The sequence below is a fragment of the Mustela lutreola genome, chromosome 4 (genome assembly GCF_030435805.1).
Source record: "Mustela lutreola isolate mMusLut2 chromosome 4, mMusLut2.pri, whole genome shotgun sequence".
Classification (NCBI taxonomy): Eukaryota; Metazoa; Chordata; class Mammalia; order Carnivora; family Mustelidae; genus Mustela; species Mustela lutreola.
This window is the reverse complement of record NC_081293.1, coordinates 114,563,805-114,588,612: the sequence shown is the minus strand read 5'-3', so window position 1 is coordinate 114,588,612 and position 24,808 is coordinate 114,563,805. Positions and strand designations below refer to the sequence as shown.

At 40.0% G+C, this 24,808-nt stretch overlaps 1 protein-coding gene across 12 annotated transcripts in view; it reads right to left on the bottom strand.

Moving 5' to 3' along the window:
- The window catches only part of SRPK2 (SRSF protein kinase 2), a 257,091-nt gene that overhangs the window by 30,655 nt on the left and 201,628 nt on the right, over positions 1 to 24,808 (bottom strand). For all 12 annotated transcript variants that reach the window (XM_059170868.1, XM_059170874.1, XM_059170862.1 and 9 more), the window contains 4 exons: positions 13,782 to 13,890; positions 13,011 to 13,098; positions 12,725 to 12,812; positions 9,457 to 9,563 (listed from right to left, as the gene is read on the bottom strand). In XM_059170868.1, coding sequence (XP_059026851.1) covers positions 9,457 to 9,563; positions 12,725 to 12,812; positions 13,011 to 13,098; positions 13,782 to 13,890 — 392 coding nt within the window. The remainder of the gene's footprint in view (positions 1 to 9,456; positions 9,564 to 12,724; positions 12,813 to 13,010; positions 13,099 to 13,781; positions 13,891 to 24,808) is intronic.

Genomic DNA, 24,808 nt, shown 5'->3' with positions numbered 1-24,808 from the left:
ACCAGAATATCCACAAAAACTAAACCCACAAAACTTACAGAGTGCAGTGACCTAGATACAAGGTCACAGTATTTCTGGAATTCTTTCCATTAGAGAGGAATTCTTTCAATTCTTCCCATCAACAAAAATATATTTTCTAGGGGCACCTGGGTGGCTCAGTGGGTTAAGCCTCTGCCTTCAGCTCAGGTCATGATTCCAGGGTCCTGGGATCGAGCCCCGCATTGGGTTTTCTGCTCAGCGGGGAGCCTGCTTCCCCCCACTCACTCTGCCTGCCTCTCTGCCTACTTGTGATCTCTCTCTGTCAAATAAATAAATGATTAAAATCTTTAAAAAACAATAAGTAAGTAAATAAATAAATATCATCATACACTTTAAATCATTTAGAGGTCTTGTCCACAACAGACAAGGAAGTGGGAAAAACATAAGCAGCAGACACATAATATGTGTTTCCAACTCTCAAAAGTTCTCCCCAACAGCCCCATGCTTCTGTCTGCTGTAAATGCCTAAGGAACCTTAATAGACAATAGCATTGGGAAATGAGGGGGCAGAGGTTCCACAAGGAAAATGAGAAAAGGAAAAACCCATCTCATAACCAGGATGACAATCTCTATACTCATCTAAAGTAACCTTCCCTGGGAAGGGAAGATTGAACAAGCACCAGTCAAGCTCCTATAATAGGTCAGGCACCTAATTCCAGGTGTCTGACACACAGCAACAAATGAAGCTCGTCGTCTCTTGGGGGTTAGAGCCCCTCTGTCCTCAGAGAGCTTACTGTCTTCTGCCAGGAGGAGGAAAGGGACTGGCCAAAAAGAAACCAAGACGAGCATGGGCATAACAAATAAGTTCCTAGTAAACACCAAAAGAGTGAAACAGATAAAACCATAATAACAGAAGGTAAGACACTTGGTTTTTTTGTTTTTGTTTTTTTGCCTGAAAATTACTATTTAATGTTTGCAATGGTACTGCAATTAGAACTATTAAATTATGTTTAAAACATCAAAGGACGAGGAAGAAAGATTCATTATATGTTTCTATAAAGAATTGGGTTATAATCCAGATACCTATATGTTATTCACTGACATTCATACATCTTCTTTGTTCAAAATGAAATAATATGGGGAATTTTTATATTTGAATAACAAGAGAGATTCTGAGAAGTGCAAGAAATTAACAGACAGGAACAGTAGTGATTTCTAACCTACAGAGGCAAAGGAATATGATTTTTGAGAAACTTTAAACAGTTAAAAATTATTCCAACTGAAATTGCATTTCAGTGATCAAATATTAACCATTTCATGCCTGAGTCACTCCTGTCTTTCCAACCTGAGCTCTTTTGTGGTGGTCTGGTTGTCTTACTGTGTGGGAGGCTACATAAGTAAGAGTTAATGTGATCCAGCATCCAGATGTGTTCATGAGTTCCCAATGAAAAGCAGGCACTTGAGATGAACACAGTGTTCTCAGCAAGAAGTTAAGGTTCCAGATTTTTAAAATAGTTGCAATTGCATGCCACTGGGTTACCTTTCCTTAAGAAGCACAGCTTATAATGTCTAACGATGAACACAGACGAAGAATGGACTGCTGAGACAGATTAAGTATTTAATTAAGATAATGCAAAATTTAAAGGAAATAACTGACAGACATAGCACAGTGTGGTGTTAAAACACAACCCTGGGACTCACCCACTCCCAGACTGCGGCCACATCACTCACTCACTGGGGAAGGGCCGCACACTGTCTGAGCCTCCATTTTCACATTAAAAAACGGGAGGAATGTAGCTACTAAGTAGAAATATGATAAGAGTTACTCTATGGAAAATCTACAAAAAAACAAGGTCTAGCACACAGGATGCTCAACATTAATGGGAGAACTGAATTAAGTCAAAACACTTGTACTGACATCAACAAAATAACTCTAACTTTACTTTTTTTTTTCTTTTAAGATTTTATTTATTTATTTGACAGATCACAAGTAGGCAGAGAGGCAGGCAGAGAGAGGAAGGGAAGCAGGCTCCCTGCGGAGCAGACAGCCCGATGCTGGGCTCGATCCCAGGACCCTGAGACCATGACCTGAGCTGAAGGCAGAGGCTTTAACCCAATGAGCCACCCAGGCGCCCCGATAACTCTAACTTTTCTAAGTCACTTACTAAACTTCTCGGAGTCTCTTTTCTCCCACCTACAAGTAGGCTAGCCCTGATAAATTCTGTGGTACATCCCAGCAATGAAATTCTGACGCCTTAATTCCGAACTACAATTTTTTTTTATAAAGTCTCTAGATGTAGACTAAAAAGAATGGTTATTTTGAAAAATAGCATTTCTCTTCTCAGCCAGTGAAGTTTAAAGCAATAAAGCACCCCAGAATCCAGAATAAACAGTAATGATGGGCAATCTCATAACCATTTATGCAGAATAACTATGATGATGCAAAAAAAGAGAAAAGCAGTGAATCAAGCTTCATGCCCAAGGATAGAGCTCTTCTTGCAAAATCTGAAAAACAGAGTTAAAAGGAGCCTTTACTCATTTTCTGTGTTTCCTGCACTTGCCAGGCCAGTATATTTCTTTCTTGCCTAAAAAAACATACTTCACCTCATCAGCAGGAGGCAGCAGAGGCTGCAGAGAACCCTGCTGACTGGCTGCTGGAATCTAAGCCTCCAGGAGCGCTGAGACCAGTCTGAGCACAGCCGGGCCTAGGGCAGGGCTGCACCTCATTCAGAGGAGCTGGATCACACCCTCAGAAGCGGGGCCAGTTCTGTGAAGTCGGAGGGACAGGCTAGCAGCTTATCAGTGAAGGCAGAGCCCAGGCCTGGGAGCCAGGAGCCCCCAGTTCTGCTCCAGATACTAACTAGCTAGGCCTAGAGCAAGTCCCCTTCCCTGACCTCAAATCCATCTGTAAAGTAAGGGGGTCAGACAGTCCCTTAGGTTTCCCTTAGGTACGCCTGTGAAGATGGTCTGCTGCTGGTGTGAGTGACATAAAGCTGCTCCTCTTGGAGCACGCTACAACAGTCCCGTGATGATGCAGATACAATAGCAGGAGTGAGCTGAGAGGAATGTGGGAAATTCCCTCAAAGATGTCTTCTGGGCCCTGCTCACGCCCCAGAAAACAAAGCTTCCTTCAAAATCCTAAACTGTAAAGAGAAACAGAATGAGAGCAACTTTCTAAATTATTTTCTGACTCTGGTCACCACACGGGGACTTTCTTCCTTCCACACCTGAACAAAGGACATGGGGCGAGGAGACTTGGCCAGGCTCTTACTCTGTAAGGCCTTACTATGTAGCGGGAGGGGCTGGCCCACGCAGGATCCCTTCGACAAGACACTTACACCTGGTGGTGTGAAGGAACGCATACCTGAGGATTCTCCTCAGGCCTGGACACTTTCTACTAGGAAAGCTAAGGCTCCCATTGGATTTCTTTTCTTCACTGAACAGACATGACGTAAACCCTACAAGCTGATTCTGACAATTCTGACAATTAAACTGCATGGGGAAGTGTGGGGATCCCCGCTCAGTGGAAAGGGTGGGTGTGCATGCGCACAAAAGTTTCAGTGGACACTGTGTTTGTCTCCTTTGACACGAAACAGCCTTCTGCCCCGTGTTCTAACTCAGGACTACTGAGAATCCGTGAGAAAACCCTGCAGCCATTCTGAACACAGTGGGAAGGAAAAGAGAAAGCCTCCGTGCCCGGCCTGTAGAGGGCGCCACAGAGCACTGTGCTGGGAAAGCGGCTCACCCCATTTCATAGATGAGGACCCACCTTCCGAGGAGGATTCCAACTTAGGACAGAACCACCACAATGAATATAAAAATGTTTACCAACTTAAAATTAATCTTCTGTTCTATCGATTCCTGGCTCAGTGATCATGAATTCACAGTAATTAGGAGCAGGGACATAAATGAAATGGTCAACAGATACTCAGTGTAGACAAAGGCATTCAGTGCTAACAGTCGACTCAGCCTGCCCAAGCACGGCCCCAGAATCCCCGCCCCACAGAAGTGGGGTGTGGAAAAGCACTGCATTGCACAAGCCCCCTTGGCTAAACAGCACAGCACATATTACCAATTACAAATCACTTAGTAAATAACACCTGATGGTTATTCTTTTAAATATTCTAATTGCCAGTTCTCCTATTAAGGCAAAGAATTACCACAAACAGACCCCCAAAGGCACACTTTTCACAAACACATGCTATCACCTAAATGCTCCCGGGTCTTTCCATGTAGACGTTTCACAGGACCTTGCAATTGAGAGCATGGGTTCTAGAATTACACCACCTGAATTCAAATTAGCGCTTCAAAAAGAGGGGTGTCAAAGAGTATTGTCAATGCTAGTGACAACTGCAGTTATAGAAAAGAGTAGTAAGAATTTTAATATATTTTATTTATTTGTCAGAGAGAAAGGGAGGGAGACACAGAGAGCAAACACAAGCAGAGGGAGCAGCAGGCAGAGGGAGAAGCAGACTCCCTGTGTAGCAAGATCAATGAAGGACTCAATCCCAAGACCCTGGGATTGTGACCCGAGCTAAAGGCAGCTGCTTCACAGACTGAGCCACCCAGGCATCCCAAAAGAGTAATAAAAATTTAAAAATCCAGAGCTACAAGCTGCAACTGCTAGTTTTTCCAGTACGATAGCAAAAGTCACCAAAATCAGGGCCTTGCCCTTACCAAGAGGCCACTTCCTTTCACATTCCTATAAAAGGTAATGAACTAAACCGTAAGGTTTTAAAAAGTAAAATGTCAGCTACCCCTTCAATGTACAAGCAAGTCAAAGCCAGGCCGAGAGGAGAGCAGCATGTAGAGAAGCAGCACCTTCTACGCTGCACAATAAACACGGCCAACACGAGCACCCGTCTCTTCTCCTGGATGCAGAAGGAAGAGCAAGACATGAACCAGACCTCACTACAGATTTCAAAAGCAGCATGGAAAGCTGGGGGTGAACAGACTAACACAAGCCTCCACGCCTGAGCCAGAATAGCCTGGGAGAGGCCGCACAGAGCTTGCCAGACACCACCAGCACACATGGGCCTCTCCCCCCCCAGCACAAGCCACCAGGACTACACGAGGACAGCTCAGAACTGACCAACGGACTGACAACAGTGCATGGAAAACCCTGAAAAGACAGATGATTCAATTATGTCATTACTTTTAAAATACAATCTAGGGGTAATGCTGGTCTACAAGCCCATAAATCACAGAAAGTGAGCCATTTTGTAGAATAAAAAGAGGAATGTATACTGCTTTCCTTTAAGGAAAGAGCATATCAAAAACATTCTTTGACCACCTCTGGCACAAGCAAAGCTCCAAAGAGACACAGGAGTCACAGAGAACTCATAACTCCAGAAGCCCGCACACAGGTGGGGACACACTGGCCACTTCACACTCGTCACCACGCTGGACGCTTAATCCACAGTCCCTCCATGTTAACTCCACAAATTAGCTATTACCATCCCAGCTTTACAAAGGAGAAAACAGGCTCACAGAGGCTACATCATCAGAAAAGGGTCACAAAACGGTACGTGCCAAAGGTATAATGTGAAGTGAGGCCTACTGGCAAGGCACCTAGCAGGGGCACCTTCCCCTATCCCAGTGGTTTTCTCCCAAGAGGGAATTCTGCCTCCTCAGGAACACCCGACAAAGTTGAGAGACCTTTAAAACCATCACAGCTGGGGTGGTGGTGGCTGATACAGGCATCTAGTTTGTTGAGGGTAGGGGATGCTGGTGAAGATCCTACAAGACAAATCCCCACAACAAAGAACTGTCCAGTCCAAAACGTGAGTAGTGGCGGGGCTACGGGGCTGGGGCCCCTGCAGTAAGATGCTGCAATCATCAGGAAAGGCCCAAATGGAGGTGCAGGTAGACTGAGGCGGCAACAAAGAGCATTCCTAACTGGGGCAGTGTGGGAAGCCTTCATCATGGAAACAGGCTGAGTCTTTCAAAGCATAGGTAGAAAAGAAAGGGTGGTATTTTCGGCAGCCTAAGACAAAAGAACTGATCAAAGATGTGCAGCTAAAAAATGGCCAGGTGAGTACTTCCTCTAAAAAACGTACAAAATGAAACTAGTAGAACTTCATGAACAAAAAACTCGGGTAAATTTGCATGTATTTATAAATGCTTGGGCATCTTCAAACATTCATAAGAGACTGGTAACTTGGTTGACTCTGGGTGAGAAACTGGGTGCCAGAAGGACGTAACTATTTAGAACACTTAAATGCATTACCTATTTAAAATATTTTTAATGGGAAAACATTTACCTGCCAGGAGATAAAAGCTGAATCGGGATTTGCAAGGGGAAATATGGGCTGATACCAGATGGCAGACAACCTTAAATAGTTTCATAGAAAGAATAGTGATTTAACTTTTACTGGACATTAGGCCAAGTACAATTCTAAAGATACACTATGCCGCTTGGCAAATGCTAAAGGTAAAACCTCCATAGCCAAACGCTCTGGGTACGAATGCCCATTCCACAGCTTACTACTTTTTAAAGTCACTTCCTGACTGGGGGAAAGTAAAATCAGAAGGGTAAAAATACCTATTTCATAGAGTTACTGTGAAGAGTCAACGTATTAAAATTTGCAAAGTACTTACAATGCTGCCTGGCACATACTAAGTAGTATTGAATAAAAATCTGTGATAATTAATAGTAGCGTCCCTTTACATGTAACAATAATCGTGCATGGAAGGTATCTTTATTATTCCCATTTTATTCATGATGAACTTGTGGCTTAAGGAGGTTAAGGAACTTAGCCCAAGTTCCAAGCTAGACACCAAAACCCGAGTTCATTCTCCTGCCACATGTAGCTTCCTGAAAGCAAACGTTAAGCTTCAGACGACACGCATTGGAAAGCCACTAAAGGTTTTGGAGTGAAGCAAAGTTTTGTTTTGGAAGGTAATTGCCAATGGAAAGCAGATAAAAACTGGCACAGGGAAATGGAGTAGGTATGCGCAGGCCTCTGGGAGAGTCGAGAGAAGCCCATTAAAATGTACTGGCTGGAGGTGCTAAGGGTCTGAACTAAGGACAGTGGTGCTGGAAAGGGAAAGATCCGGAGTAAAAGGCACAGCACAGGAGGGAAGGAGGGCCAGGCGACCAGGGAAGCTTGCCAAGTGAAAGAGGATGGGGGACTGGAGCGGGGTCAGCCACACCTGACTTCGAAGACAAGGGAGGCCACGTAGTGACAGAGTATTAGAAAGCTGGTCTACCTTGTCTGTTCCAGGAAGCACTGAAACTGTGAGGTCTATTAATAAAGGATTGTCCCGCTATTACCTAGGAGTCAAAAGTACTGAATCCATAGGCTAAACCTAAAGAAATGAAGGGAATTCCAGGTGACATAGATTATTAACTGGATAGATAACAATTTACTACTTTGAAAGTTACAAGTTTAGGGAAAGAACTCCAGAATCGACATCTTCCTTACATAAAATTAAAGGTGGGGTTCACACTAAAAGCAAAACTTCTAAATATTGCCTATTAATAACTAAGTAGAGAAAATGATAATTTCACTTTGAATTTTTTCTAGACCAATAAAACACTGTAAGAGTGCTCAGTCCGCAAAGCTCAGTGTTATGTGAATTACACACTCATTAAAATCATTTGTTCATTTGGCAACAACCCATGAAAATTTCATTAAACTCCAAGAATTTCATCTTTAGATTTACAGACTCTTTCACTTGCTGAGAAAGGCCACATTTTGTTTCCGTGTTCAGGAACACAAAATAAGTATCAAAGGCTCATCTGCGAAGTCATGTCCTTTCAGTGCCCAGCGTGAGCTGTGCTGTGGTCAGTGACCTCAGACAGCCACAGACAGCTTTCAAAAAGTACCAGCTTCCAGGGGACGACAGACCTAAGTGAAACAGACGCGAGCTGGGGTTTCTCAAATTATTTGCTTTTTGTTAGAATCTGTAAATCTTAATATTTTCAGGATTTATGAAGAGATAATTAAGGCATTTTTTCAGAGTTTTAACAAGATGACTTTTTAGAGTTCAGAGTTGCCACTCATCGCTATAATACCAAAGTGTCATTTAGGAATCAAGAAATTCCAATAAAGGTTAATTGCCATCGTTAAAGGGAAATTGCTTTTTGGATTGAGATATTAGCCATGTTAAAATAATAAGTTAAAATGCTACTACCTAAAATCTAAAAGGGAACAAACAGTATTTTTAATCCAGAGCAGGCCACAAGACCACAAAGGGCATGTGCATGTACCCAACATAATACTGTGCACAGAACAGGAACAGAACAAGGCAAAGCGCCTTTCTCTCTCAGGCCTCTCCTTTCACAGGACATCTATAATGCTAAAAGACAAGCTGCCAATTTGCAATGCAAAGAAACAAAGATAAATGAGAACACTCAGGCTGACTAAACAATCCTACCTATATACAATTTCAAAAGCAAAATCCAAGATGCTTTCACAAACCAATTTAAGCTCCAGAATCTTCATAAAATGGGTTTAAAAACCTAGTCCTGTGCATGTATGCAAATACCATCTGAGGAAGGTTCTTTTGTAGGCGACCAGCACTTGAATTCACAACTCTTTAATTGTGAATCATTCCCTGATTCTTTTCCTATGTAAGAATTGTAGACGAAGGCCTGTGTTTTGGGTCTAGAAACCTCCCCCACCAACCCCAAGCACTAGCTTAAGCTCTGGGCCTAAACGGGCAAGGGATGGGTGCCAAATCACCCAGCCCTTTTCTTGAGCAAACCAAGTAAACCCCCTGATATATCACTTACTCTGCAGAATTGTCCATGACAATTGTCCATGATACCAGAACAGGTAATTCAGAATAAGTCGTATCCACAACTTTCCTAATGTAGGCTACAAGGGCAATGAGGAATACAGACTGATGTATTCCATGCAAAAAACCGAATCTGGTAAATTTTCTAATTAGGAGATCTTCCACATGTGTAGACTTTCATTCTATCAATCTTTGCTGGAACATCGTCCCTGAACCAGACCCAAGCTAAAGGTTTCCTTCTGTCCAGGCAACTGAACAGAATACAAATCTAACATAAGACTCCATAAAGAACCTCAACATTCCTTATATTACCTTTCATTTAGCCTCCATCCAAAAAGACATAGAAATAGTAAAAGAGCACAAATCATCTATTTCTTCTGAATTATTTTCTAAGGAACTAAGTGGGACACTTCACAGTAATGATATTAGATAGAACAATTTAATTTCTCAGTATGCCGTATCACTTACCTTAAAAAAAGGTCAGTACACCAAAAGAAATGCATGCCTGACATTTACATACTGTCCTCTGTACAAGACAGGATGGCACATGACTAAATACCTATAAAGTTGACATAACAAGTTCAACATGTTACACACTATACTATTCACATATGTATTTATGAAACAGGGATTATATTTATACGAGCGTGTCTGTGTATTTAAGAACAGGAGCTTTCGTTGAAAGTCGAGCCAGTTAGGAACTGGAGGATGGGGACTGCCCTCACATGCTCACCTGCCGAATGATACTCTTCACACAACGAACTGGGAGGCCTTGGTAGTTGGACTTGATGATCCACTTGAGGAGATGGTGGCCAAGTACTTCGAAGACCATGCAGACATCTGGGACATGGTAAAGGATCATCCAGATACATTGCCTGGAGTGATGCAATTACTCAAAGCAGCAACTTTGTGGCACTTGGCAATTTTTTCTTTATAAAATACAACATCATGGGCACCTGGGTGACATAGTCGGTTAAGTGACCCTTGGTTTTGGTTCAGGTCATGATCTCAGGGTTGTGAGATCGAGCCCTACATGGGGCTCCATGCTCAGCACGGAAACTGCTTAGGATTCTTCCTCTCCCTCTCCATCCCATTCTGCCCCTCCCCCTGCTTGTGCATACCTGCACACTCTCTTAAAAAACAAAAACAAAAACCAAAACCATTTTAAAATGCAATGTTACTACTATCAATAGTGGTCATGTGCTGTTTCTCACCAAAATAAATAGATCTAACATTTCCTAAGTACTTCTATCTCCTATGTTTCTCAATGTATGCTCGTCAAACAATGTCCCTAGCCCCACACAGAAGTGGCCACAGTGAACCCAGGAGCTGGAAGAGCTTTCTGGCATCACACAGTCCCAAGGTGGCCTGGCCATGACATAAACCCACACCTCCCTGCACTCTTGCTCATTTCAATTCCCTCCCTGATCATCAGTCGTAATGAAAGTGAGCAAGGCTGAAACCTCATAAAAACTAACTGGGCGGAGGGGGACCCAAAAAATTCTGTCTTTAGGCAATCAAGGAGGACACTTAATTCCAATCCATGAAACACTTTATAAAATAGAAACATAAAAAACACAGTGAAGATACTTAATCTTGTCCTTCAATAGTATCTTTCATTGCAGAACCAGATCAACTTTAATACTCTAAGCAGTTTTCAATAACATAGGATCACAATATAAGACATGGCACTTAAGACCCACTTACAGGGGCACCTATGTGGCTCAGTTGGTTAAGCAACTGACTTTGGCTCAGGTTATGATCCTGCAGTCCCAGGATCAAGTCCAGCATCCAGCTCCCTGCTCAGGAGGGAGTCTGCTTCTCCCTCTGACCCTCCCTGCTTTCATGCGCGCTCTCTCTCTCTCATTCTCTCAAATAAAAAAATAAAATAAATTTTTAAAAAGATCTACTTAAAGGAATTAAACCTATGGAATCTGAGGTGTTGTGTTTCTTGTTGTTTTAAAGATTTTATTTATTTATTTGATAGAGAAAGACACACTGAGAGAGGGAACACAAGCAGGGGAAGTAGGAGAGGGAAAAGCAGGCTTCCCGCCAAGCAGGGAGCCCGATATGGGACTCAATCCCAGAACCCTGAGATCATGACCTGAGCCGAAGGCAGGTGCCCAACGACTGAGCCACCCAGGCACTCCTCTTGTTTTTTTTGTTTTTTTTTTTTTTTTTTTTAATAGAAATCTAATCCAAGGGGCACCTGGGTGGCTCAGTAGGTTAAAGCCTCTGCCTTCGGCTCAGGTCATGTTCCCAGGGTCCTGGGATCGAGCCCCACATTGGGCTCTCTGCTTGGCGGGGAGCCTGTTTCCCTCTCTCTCTCTCTCTGCCTGCCTCTCTGCCTACTTGTGATCTCTATCTGTCAAAGAAATAAATAAAACCTTTTAAAAAAACATTAAAAAAAAAAATCTAGTCCGCTGCAGACTTTCTGGGACTGTGACCCACCCAAGTCCATCATACAAACACATTCATGTTATTCATACAGGAAGATTGAAAATGGCTCTGAAACTTCTTGAGAGTACATCGTTCGTCCCTGGAAGCCTACAGATAGATTATTAAAGCAGGTTAGTTGATTTAATATTTTCTACAATATCTGGATCTACCAAATCACATCATCACAATAACTGCTACTTTAAATATTTTTAATGAAAATTTTAAAAAGAAAACATTTCTACAGTGGAGAACATTATAGACTTATGCATAGGTAAATCTAAAGCCAGAAGTTTCTTACTATTTCCCAAATCATTATAAAAAAAAGGCAAACTAAGGATTAGCATTAGTAAAAGAATCAAAGGCCAAGATTTCTAAATTATGACCTAAATTCTTCTTCAAAGCGCTGACAACCTGGATTATAATGGTTTCCTAGCATCCTATTTAATGGTAAAAACAGCCATTGGAATATACATACCCCAAACACTCCATTTACCTATATATCAGGTAGTTTCTCCAAAGAAATCCTGTCATCTATCCCAATAAGCTGCCTTACAGAACTAATCCAAAGAAGAGGGGCTGCCCTACCTGCCCATAAATAAACAGATTCAGCAGGAGACTGGTCAGAGAACCAGCTCTTTCTGTCTGTGGAGGTGGGGTGGGGGGGACTGGCAGCTGAGTGACTCGGTTGGCTGACCGTGTGACTCTTGACTTGGGATGAGGTCGTGATCTCCGGGTCTTGAGACGGAGCCCTGCATCGGGCTCTGTGCTCAGTGGGGAGTCCTGCATGAGATTCTCTCTCTGTCCCCCTTCACTCTTAAACTTGCTCAAAACATAAATAAATCTTTTCTTTTCTTTTTTTTTTTTTTCAAGTGGGGAAAAATGCACTCAGCAACTAGCAAAACTAATCTTGAGGCAAAGGTCAAGATGACATTAGCAGGCATTGGTACTTACTAGTAGTAGCTTCTAGTCCAATCTCTAGAGGAAATACAGAACCTCCCTCAGACATACAGGGTATGAAAGAAGTGGCTCCCCAAGGATTAAAGCTTAGGAGATGCAGAAACAGGGTGCCATTCTGGGATCTGAAGTGGGAGAAGGCTTTTGTCCTTGGGCTTTTGGAGTTTGACCAGGTCAAATACGGAAATGATGGATCTGATCCAAACATGGTAAGATGACAACCCTGGCTACTGACACACTGATCTTTTGCTCCCTGTAGTCTGTAAAGATGACTATAACCCATCTTTCTCTGCTCTCCCCTCACACATATACAAGGCCCTCCCTAGCTTGGTAGTGAAGGTAGAGGGACTGTCTGTAAAAAGCCCAGTACCTGTGCAGTAAGGATGCTTAAGTGTTATACAACCTCAGAGAGATGACACCAGACACGAAATGGACTGGTGGCAGCTGGGGAGTTTTTTTGGCATACCATTTTATAACAATCTGCAATGATATTAGAGGCTTTATGTGGACATTGATACAGCAAACAGAGGTTTAAATAAGCTTAAAATATTTCCATATTTTAAAAGTAAAAAATCATTAGGAAGAAAAGGAACTGTCAATAAGGATACGTATTCCATTCATGCCTGAAATCTTGAAGTCATCGATTAACTGTACTACCATGTCTTTATTTGGGTCAGTGGGATCACTTTCTCGAACCTATGGAAAGAAAAATGAATTCAAGAACAGAACCATTTAGGACTGAAAGTTGTTTCCATTATAACCAACCAAAAACATTTTAGCAAAAGTAATGTTTTTAAAAATAAAAGATTCAGTATTTGAACATAAAAATCCTTCTGTAAAATTTTAAGTCATTAATTCTTCTTGCATTATTATTCACATTTTTGCCGTACTTACACATTTGAGCAATTTTATTTCATCCAAGGCTGTCTCTGTATAATGCTGGGCACTCTTTACAACTTTCATTGCAACAAATCTTTTCCCCCTTAAAAAAAATTTAACATTGTCAGCAGAAGTTATCATTATAATAAAATCGATTCAATAAATAGAAACTTCTAATAACCTTCCCTTTAAAATAGTACTCTTCAAACTGTGTGGCCACAATTAAGCAATAGGCTAATGGATCAAAACAATTTCTTTTTTGCTTTGTTTTTACCTAATAAAAGTAAGGTGGACTAGAAAAAATGTCAGAGTTCATCATACAGATTAAGGGTAATTCTTATAACACCTGTGTTTTATTACACACACATACACACCATCTGTGTGTGTGTCCTGGGTAGGAGCTCGGTTTCAAACTATGGGGTCATGACTTTTTTTTTACAAGAAAGTCAGAAACCACAGGTTTTAAAGGCCAATACATTATTATTTTACATGTGAATATTTTTCTGATGTGGATGAATTACCACAAGAACAGTATGTTTGACATAATGCTATTTCAATAAACAAGCTTCAGATATAAAAGCAGAAAAAGTTAATATATTAAGATAACACACAAATGAACTTCTTAAGGGGAGTGGGGCCGTGCAGGGTGGTGTCTAGCTGGGTGAGGCAGGCCTGTGCTAAGTACTATACACACCAAAACAGAAGTAGGTGTGCTCCTCAGCCATACCTGATGATAAAGTTGAACCAGACCAGAAATCAAATGCACAAATGACAAAGTACACTTACTGCATATCCCAGCACAGCCAGACGGTTGAGAAGTGTCCCCATCCTAGCTTCCTAATGACATGGTATCGGCCATTGAAGAGGTCTCCAATTTTCACTGGATGGTAGCCACCTTTTATTAAAAAAATTTTTTTTAATTTCCGAGAAATAGTAATAAAATCTCTTCCTTTGTGTCAGTTTTTCTTCAAGATTTTATTTATTTTTAAGTAATCTTTATATCCAACCTAGGGCTTGAACTCAAGACCCCGAGATCAAGACTTACATGCTCTACTGACAGAGCCAACCAGGTACCCCCTTCAGTCAGTTCTTGATACCATTTAAGAAAGCTCTAAACAATAAAATCAGATAAAGGTATGTTTAATAATTAAACATTTTTCTCAAAAACATCTTCCATCAAGACAAAAATGTCCTTTACCTTCCTATTACACTTTCTGTTCATTCTGATTTAACTCAGAAAGACAACAAGCCATTCAGTACTCCATAACAATAATTTTGGGTTTATATTTAAGTCTAGGTATACATAATATGCACACACCAGCTTGCCACCTTCCCACAAGTCATTGTCTTCTCTTTTAAGCAATAAATTCAACACAAATCTTTTTGGGTCAGTAGAACATAACTCAACAAAATAAAAGATGTGTACTCTACCTCGTTTTGCATACACCAATAGTTTATGCATAACCAATAAGGAATCATATAAGGTACAGCAGTTTACCCTCCAACAGAGCTTGCTCCTCTCCCCATACTTCCTCCAACCTCAAAAGCCCTGCTGAGAAACAGGCTGGAGAGAGAGAGAGAGGACACCCTGTTGAGGCAGATACTTGGGAAAGGTAAGGGTACTTTCATAGATGTCTAGCATTAAAAGACCTTTACTTTGCATTTGGAAGTAAAATAAGCAGGCTAAAAAGTAGCATGTAGAATGTGATTACCATTTTTGCGAAACACACTAGGAAAAATCTAGGAGGATAAGATGTTAGCAACAGGGGCGCCTGGGTGGCTCAGTGGGTTAAGCCTCTGCCTTTGGCTCAGGTCATGATTCCAGGGTCCTGGGATCGAGCCCTGCATGGGACTCTCTGCTCAGCAGGGAGCCTGTCTCCCCACCTCTCTCTCTGCCTGCCTCTCTGCCTACTTGGGATCTCTGTCAAGTAAATAAATAAAATCTTTAAAAATAAGATTAAAAGGGGCGCCTGGGTGGCTCAGTGGGTTGAGCCGCTGCCTTCGGCTCAGGTCATGATCTCAGGGTCCTGGGATCGAGTCCCGCATCGGGCTCTCTGCTCAGTAGGGAGCCTGCTTCCTCCTCTCTCTCTCTGCCTACTTGTGATCTCTGTCTGTCAAATAAATAAATAAAATCTAAAAAAAAAAAAAAAAAAAAGATGTTAGCAACAAACATCTCTGGGTATAAAATTACTTTTATTCTTTTTTATCTACCTTAATTTTTTAACTAAAACAAACAATGCTTTCCTACTTCTTATTCTTTTAACATCTGCTTTTTTACTGCAATGTTGTTATCTCTCATTTTTTAAATCTACAGAATTCTTACAAATCACTCAAGTAAGACTTGGATAGTTCGTGTTCAGAGGCTCAAAGCAGGTGCAGAAGTATTCAAGCCACATCTTTTAACATATCTAAGTATCTTTCAGAGGGCTAGGAATAAACTTCAAATAACACTACAAATGTTTATGAATTTTTAAACTGTTACTCAGTGGAATTAGTGAAGCAGGAATCTGACCAGATACTGAGTTTCTTACTCTCCTCCCACTATATTAACATTTCTCAGATCTTAATATCGAAGTCTTTAACAATATTCTGGGTAAAAGATATGAGCTAAAAAATAATAAATTAAGAATATGGCAAATTATTAAATGAATGAAAAGATGGTGACTAAACTCACTGTAGTAATCATTTCACAATAAATAATATGTCAAGTCATATTAAGCTTATACAGTGCTGAATTATTAAATACACCTCAATAAAATTGGAAGAAAAAATAAACTAAAATTGAACTGGGCTCTGAGTTTACAATATAAGTTTTCAACCATTAAAATTAACACTGGAAAGGAGGAGGAAAAAACCTATAAATTTCCAAGTACAAATTAGGGGCACTGTGCTAGGCACTTTATTTTCAAAACCAGATTCCAAGAAAGGAAAGGAAACTACAATATGGTGCAGGCATTCCATGGTGGGAGTGGGAAGAAGAAGGGAGAAGTCCTTTTGGGGAAATTTGAAGTTCAACAAAGCAAAGCAGATTTCCTGACCAAGGGGTTCAAAGAGCCCAATGTCTTAACACACAGCGGGACCTCAAAGAGAAAAGAGCAAGCTGCAAATCCCAGACATATTTGCTCATGAAATGGATTTCTTCAAAAACAAAGAAAGAAAGAAAGAAAGAAAGGAAGGAAGGAAGGAAGGAAGAAAGAAAGAAAGAAACAGCAGCAGCAAAAAAAACACCAAGTCACATTTCATAACACAAAGTATTTAGGAAATACCGAGGTCTAGGTCATTTCTTACAATCACCCCACAAAGCTGATGGTGTGATTGCTATACTGCTGAAGTGGGCACAAGTCTCTGAGACAGTAAGAGGGTCAGGGCTGGAAACTGGGTCAGATTCCGAAGTCCATGCTCTGTCTACCAGGAAGAAATGTATTTCGTTTTTAACAAGTGCAGGACTATTTCCTGGTCTTAGTATTTGGGGAACACTTGAGAGCTTAATTAAAAGCTGTTTACTACTTAATTGCATATTATTCCCAATATTAAAGTCTCTAAATTTAAAAATAATTGAATCATGCATAAAGAGAAGAGATTTGTATCATTATGGTATGTTTCAGACTTGGATTCTCCAACAACCAGAAGAGCACTAGTTCCTATATAATCACAGTGTAAGCACAGCTACTCCTTTTCTCAGTAAGACTCTGAAAGTTGAACAAAAGAAATTACTAGTTTAGTCCCGGTATCTCAGGAGCCCACAGATGAGCTAACAATGATTTACCTAGCAGAGGATTAAAAATAATAATAAATAATAATAATAATAATAATAATATACCTAAAAGTAGGCCAACTAAAACAAGATGTGGTAAAGAAGCAACTTTTTAATACAAATATAAAAACAATAAAAAGTACTAAACACTTATCTTTTTATTTTGAAAATATGACAGAATTTCAAACCAGTATTCCATATATTCTCCTACTCTAACTACCAAATCCATAGAAAAAAAGTCTCTTCTGACCATTTTTTTTTAAAGATATTATTTATTTATCTGACAGAGATCACAAGTAGGCAGAGAGGCAGGCAGAGAGAGAAGGGGAAGCAGGCTCCCTGCTGAGCAGAGATCCCAGGTGTGGGGCTCCATCCCAGCATCCTGAGATCATGACCCGAGCGGAAGGCAGAGGCTTAACCCACTGAGCCACGCAGGTGCCCCTCTTCTGACCATTTTTCAACCTCTTCCCTTAGAAGGGTAAATAATATTCATGCTGCCAGAAGGTAGACTATGACTCCCCCTAACAAACCACACCAACCTGCCCAACACCCACAGAAGTAGAGAAAAAGGACACTCCAGTAACTCTCGCAATTAATTCTCCAATTCCTTGGGATTAGCTAACAGCGTGCACTGCAGTGACTGCTAGCAATGGACACTCCATGGCTGACAACACTGCCTAGCACACAAGGAATCTTAAGAACAGTCACAGAAAAGGTAAGGACATCTCCTGCTGCTGTTTAACCAACAGGCACTACAGGAATTTATCAACAGTGCTACCCACAGATCCTGTTCATGGCATCAGGCAGAGTACCAAAAAGGATCAAGCACCTGAGAATTACCATGCCTTGGGGTTCAGCTGACACACTTGTACTTCAATATTTGTATTATTCAATATAAAAACCATGCACTTATCACTTAGAAGTTCATCTCTGATTATTAAAAAATAAATACTAGATTGGATTGTAAATACTAGAGAATAAAAATTGACTGTTAAGTAATTAAGTTCACATGCTGATTTCTTCTTCAACTCCTATCCCTCCAGTACATTGAAGAAAACTGTAGCTAAAGCTCTACTCCAACTATCAAGGCTCCAAAGAAGGCAATTCTAAAACTATCCTTCTTAGCTGTGTTAGAAACAAAGATACAGATGACTCTTCTTTCCCTTGCTGAGCCAAAAATAGGGTCAATTTGAGTGAATCAAAAATTCAGAACACTGTCATACAAAATAGTTTGGAACGATTTTCAGCAAAGTCTTTATTTTCTAATAAAGATACTATATAAAGTACTCATTTCTTTTGAACCAACACTAGTTTCTCAGGCCTCTGGTGGGGAGGTTGTCTCTACAACCACCGAAGGCTATCAAAAGGTCTAAAGAAAAACTGGAGAATCAACTCCAACACATGCAGTCTTAAAACAGGAAGGTGTGGGGGCGCCTGGGTGGCTCAGTGGGTTAAGCCTCTGCCTTTGGCTCAGGTCATGACCCCAGGGTCCTGGGATAGAGCCCCAGATCAGGCTCTCTGCTCAGCAGGGAGACTGCTTCCTCCTCTCTCTCTGCCTGCTTGTGATCTCTGTCTGTCAAATCAATCCAATCAATCAATCAATCTTTAAAAAAAAAAAAAAAAAGGAAGGTGTGGTAATATGTAAGTCATTCACAGAACAATAATAAAGACACACCTGGGATCACATAAGATATCTGTGCTTCTTTCCTCAAAAGTTAAAAAACAGATACAAAAGCAGTAAAGCTATGGATGATTTGAATACACCACCAACCAACTTGATATAATTGACATTTATAGAACACTCTAATCAACAGCAAACTTTTTTTTTTTCATTTTTTACAGAATATGTACCAACATAGACCATATACTGGGCAAAAACAAGCTTCAACAGATACTAAAAAATTCAAGTACTATGAAGTATGTTCCCAGACCACAAAAGAATTAAGTTAAAAATGAGTAACAGAAAATATCACAAAATTGGAAAACTAACACACTTCAGAATAACCCACAGGATAAAGAAGAAATCAAAAGGAAATTATAAAGAATTTTACACTCAATGAAAATGAATCAGAATCTGCGAAATGTTGTTAAAACATTAAAACTTAAGAGGAAAATTTAGAGCACTAAATGCCTATTATCAGAAAAAAGTTCTCAATAAGCTCGGTTTCCAGCTTAAAAAAACAGAAAAAGAACAAATATAACTTCAATTACGCAAAAGAGAGAAAATAAATACATGAGCTATAATCAGTGAAATAAGAAACATAAGAAGAAAGAAATCAGTGAAACCAAAAGAAAATGAAAATAATAAACTAAGTTGACCATGGACAAAAGAAAGAAAACAGAAATTACCAACACGAGTGAGGTGACATCACTACATATTTTATAGCTAGTAAAAGGACAGCTATAGAGAATACTACAAATTTATACCTATAAATTTGAAAACATAGACAAAATGAACAAATACCATGAAAAACACAACATACCCAAGCTCCAATAAAGAATCACATACCTAAAAAACTGTTTCTGTTTCTAAAGAAATCAATTCGTAGTTAAAAACCTTCCCATAAAAAATGAACTGGTGAATAATCTCAAACATTTACAGGAAAAATACTTAAAATTCTACATACTTCCTGAAAACTGAAAAGGAGGAAATACTCCTAATCTCATTCTATGAAGCCGGCATTACTTCGATTCCAAAGCCTGGCAAAGATATTATAAGAAAGTTACAGGCCAATTTTCCCCATGATGTAGATATAAAAATTCTGAACAGAATTTCATTAAATCTAATTAAACAACATATTAAAAGGATAATACTCCATGACCAAGCAGGTTTTATTCCAGGAATGAAAACTTAGAACCCATATGATTAGCTCAATAAATAGGAAAAAAAAAAATCTCCTAATAGCCAACACGCACTCCTGGTCAAAATTCTGGACAAAGTAGGAACAGAAGAGCATCTGTGAAAAACCTACAGACAGCATCAGACTTAAAGTTGCCAAGGAATGGAAAGAAGAGGGGGCTCGTTCCTAGATTAAAAGAACTTAAAAAAAAAAGTTATTATAATGGGTAAATCCTATTAGGCCCCAAATTTAAAAAGAAAAAAAATATAGGTATAAAGGACATTTCTTCAGACAATTAGGTAAACTTAAATAAGATATGGATTTTAGATATTACGGAATTATTCATTTTCTTAGTTCAAACAATGACATCATGGCTATATAATGAGAATGCTTATTCTTAGATAAGTCTGCTGAAAATTTTTTGGAGTACAGTGTCATGATTTTTCTAACTTCCTTTTCAGTAATTCAGCAAAAGAAAAAATATATATGTATATAATAAAGCAAATAAGGGAGAATGTCAGCAACTCCTCATCGATGCTAAAATGGTAACACCCTCCTCCACAGAGGAAATGCAGGAACTCCCTACACTATTCCTTCAACATTTCTGTATGTTCAACAATTCCCATAATAAAAAGCACGTCATTTTTAACCAGTCTCTTACTCATTCCAAATGTGTGCAGGGGAGAGGGCTGTCTAGAGGCAAGCCCCAAGCAGCTAAAAACCAGTTTCAACCACTGAAGGACAGAGGATGCTCTGCAGCGTGACCAGAGCACACACACAGGTGGGACCCTACTTTTACTAAAATGACCTTTAAGAAGGTGTGCCTGGGTGGCTCAGTGGGTTAAAGCCTCTGCTTTTGGCTCAGGTCTTGATGCCAGGGTCCTGGGAGCCCCGCATCGAGCCCCACATCGAGCCTTGCATCAAGCCCAGCATGGGATCGAGTCCCACATTGTGCCCAGCAATTGGGCTCTCTGCTCAGCTTCCTCCTTTCTCCCTGCCTGCCTACTTGTGATCTCTGTCTGTCAAGTAAATAAATAAAAATCTTTAAAAAAATTATAAAATTACCTCTAAGAAATAAATTAGAAGGAAAGCAAAATAAAAAAGCCTACTGAAGGTCCACTCTTGATTCCTTGCATTTATGATACTTATCATTCCTACTGAACAAGTGTGCGTGTGTGTGTGTGTGTGTGTGTGTGTGTGTGTATGCACGTGCGCACGTGTATATCAGGGGGTGGCTAGCGAGGCTCCACCATCATCAATCCCCTGCCACGAGGGAAGCACGTGGGAGTCAGAATTAGCATCCAGATGCGCCAGACTCTCAACACTGGGCTCTTTCTGCAACACCATACTTTACTAGTCACCCATGAGCTAAAATATGTAGCCCTTTTCTTTCTGTCTACAATTCTAATATGAATTAAGTGAATACTGGCATTGTGGATAAACAGAGAGAAAAAAAACTCCAAAATAAAAACTGCCATTTTCAATGATATCTCTTTTCTCAGTATGAGGTATTGACAACATGCCTGAGTTGGAAATAGTTTGCCTGTCAATGACTCATAAGAATCTATTGTAATTGGTCTTTATGAACAAGTTTTACAAATATTTAGCAACCATAATTTTGGTTAAGAACTAAATATGAAAATAAACTATTGCTTTAAAATTTTATCCCACATAAGCTTTGTAAAATTTCACAGTTGCGAAAATGATGTTTACACAACATCAAATAAAAAATGTTGAAATCTAAGAAAATACTCTTTTATTCATTAATAAGTTACAGCATAATTTAAATCACATGCACCCCACCCAAAACCATAAGATACCTAGGAATAAACCTAACCAAAGGGGGGGAAAAGGATCTGTACTCAGAAAACTACAGAACACTGATGAAAGAAACTGAGGAAGGCACAAAGAAATAGAAAAACATTCCATGCTCATGGATTAGAAGAATAAATACTGTGAAAATGTCTATGCTACCCAGAGCAATCTACACATTCAAAGCAATCCCTATCAAACCACCATTAACTTTTTTCACAGAACTGGAACAAATAATCCTAAAATTTGTATGGAACGAGAAAACACTCCGAATAGCCAGAGGAATGTTGAAAAAGAAAACCAAAGTTGGCAGCATCACAATTCCAGACTTCAAGCTCTATTGCAACGCTGTAATCATCAGGACAGTATGGTATTGGCACAAAAACAGACAAACAGATCAATGGAACAGAATAGAGAACCCAGAAACGGACTCTCAACTCTATGGTCAACTAATCTTCAACAAAGCAGGAAAGAATGTCCAATGGGAAAAAAGACAGCCTCTTCAACAAATAGTGTTTGGAAAATTTGACAGCCACATGCAGAAGAATGAAACTGGATTATTTCCTAACACCATACATAAAAATAGACTCAAAATGGATGAAAAACCTAAATGTAAGACAAGAATCCATCAAAATCCTTGAAGAGAACAAAGGCAGGGACTTCTCTGACTTAGGCCACAGCAACTTCTTGCTAGACACATCTCCAAAGGCAAGAGAAATGAAGACAAAAAAGAACTATTGGGACTTCCTCAAGATAAAAAGCTTTTGCACAGCAAAGGAAACAGTCAATAAAACCGAAAGACAACCGACCAATGGGAGAAGATATTTGCAAATAACATATCAGATAAAGTGCTAGAATCCAAAATCTATAAAGAACTTATCAAACTCAACACCCAAAGAATAAATAATCTAATCAAGAAATGGGCAGAAGACATGAACAGACATTTCTGCAAAGAAGACATCCAAATGGCCAAAAGACACATGAAAAAGTGCTCCACTTTTTCATCAGGGAAATACAAATCATTTTGTATGTCATTTCATTTCATCAGGTATCAGAGAAATACAAATCAAAACCACAATGAGATATCACCTCACTCCAGTTAAGAATTGCTAAAATCAACAAGTCAGGAAACAACGGGTGTTGGCAAGGATGCGGGGAACCCTCTACACAGTTGGTGGGAATGTAAACTGGTGCAACCATTCTGGAAAAGAGTACAGAGGTTCCTCAAAAAGTTGAAAACAGAGCTACCCTATAACCCTGCTGGGTAAAAAATACCACTAGTGGGTATTTACCCCAAAAATGCAAATATAGTGATCTGAAGGGGCACCTGCATCCCAATGTTTATAGCAGGAATGTCTACAATAGCCAAGCTATGGAAAGAGCCAAGATGTCCATTGACAAATAATTGGATAAAGAACACACACACACACACACACAGAATATTACACAGCCATCAAAAAATGAAATCTTGCCACAGTGTGGATGGAACTAGAGGGTACTATGCTAAGTGAAACAGGTCAATCAGAAAAAGACAATGATCATATGATCTCACTGATATGTGGAATTTAAGAAACAAGGCAAAAGATCGTAAGGGAAGAGAGGAAAAAAATGAAACAAGACAAAACCAGAGAGGGAGACAAACTGTAAGAGACTCTTAATCTTAGGAAACAAACTGAGGGTTGCTGGAGGGGAGGAGGTGGGAGGGATGGGAAACTAGGTGATGGACATTGGAGAGGGTATGTGTTGTAATGAACACTGGATATTATATAAGAACGATGAATCACAGACATATACCCCTGAAAAAAATAATTGTATGTTAATGGAAATCTAAGAATAAAAATAAAAAATAAATCAAATGTATCCCAGTAGAAACATTAATAACACTACACATTAAAAGGCAGCAGAAATTAGAGTATTAAAAAATATCCCTAGTAGCCATCAAACAAAACAAGGCAATAAGGAAGCCTCTGAGACAACTATTAAACTCCCTTCAGATTAAGGGAGATTCAATAGTGATTCCTTAAACAAAGGAATCACTATTATTTAAAGACTCTTGAATATAGGGGTGCTTGGGTGGCTCAGTCAGTTAAGTGTCCCACTCTTGGTTTTGGTTCACGTCATCGTCTCCGGGTCATGAGATCGAGCCGCCAGTCAGGCTACTGCTCCCCACAGAGTCGGCTTGGGCTTCCTTCCGTCTCCCTCACTCCACTGCTCCTCCCCACACTCCACCGCCTGCTTGCACACATGTGCACATGTGTTCTCTCAAATAAATACAATCATTTTTTAAAAACCCTCTGGAGGGGTGCCTGCATGGCTCAGTCAGCTAAACATCTACCTTCAGCTCAGGTCAAGATCTCAGGGTCCTGGGATTGAGCAGCGCACCAGGTTCCTTGCTCAGCAGGGAGCCTGCTTCTCCCTCTCCTCCCCTCTCCTCCCTGCTCATTCCCTCTTTCACTGTCCCTTGTCATTATCTTTCTCAAATAAATAAAATCTTATTTAAAAAAAACCCTTTTGAATATAAGTTAATCTGTTGTTATACCAAACACTCTCTGTAACACTCATGAATAGGAGAGAGCTCTACAGGGAAACCCAGAGCAAAGGAAAATGCTCCGCAAGAAGACTCCTACTTATCTATGATCTAAAGAAGTAACAACAAAAATGACCTGAGAGTAAAATATGATAAAACGGAGGAACAATTTCAGTAGTAGAGCCACAGAGATTTAAGTAAAATCCATAGATTGAGAGACCCTGAATATATAAACTGTTCATATAAAGTCCCATGAATAATTTTAAGCTCTTGCCTAACTGCCAATTACTTACTCAGATTTGTTCTTTAAAAAGGGTGCTGATTTGAATCACACTGGCATTTACTAGCTATGTGACACAGAGCAAATTAGTCTGTTTCTCTGGGAATTTGCCCCTACAAGTCACCTGATCAGGACCGTACCCGGGTACACACTCAGTGCCACGTAAGTGTTCCCTATTGTTCTGCCATTACCCAAATCCACTGTGACTAATGACAGACTAACAAGTCAGCAGACCAGGGTTCAGAGTATTGTCTATAGCTCTTTAATTCACTAATGTAGCCCAATTTGTAAAAGGTTTGTGATACACCAGATATGATGATTAAAAGCTGCCAAATGTCAAAAAGAAAGAAACTCATTTTTTTCTTAAGGTTTTTGTTTCAATTTCAGTATATTAACATATAGCATTATATTAGTTTCAGGAATACAGTATAGTGATTTCACAATTTTATACATTACTCAGTGCTCATCATGGTAATTGTACTCTTTAATCCCCATCACTTTTTTAAGTCTCCCCACTCCATTCATTTGCAGAGAACAAACTCTATAGTTAAGAGTCTGGGGGCATTTGGGTGGCTCAGTCGGTCAGGCATCCAATGCTTG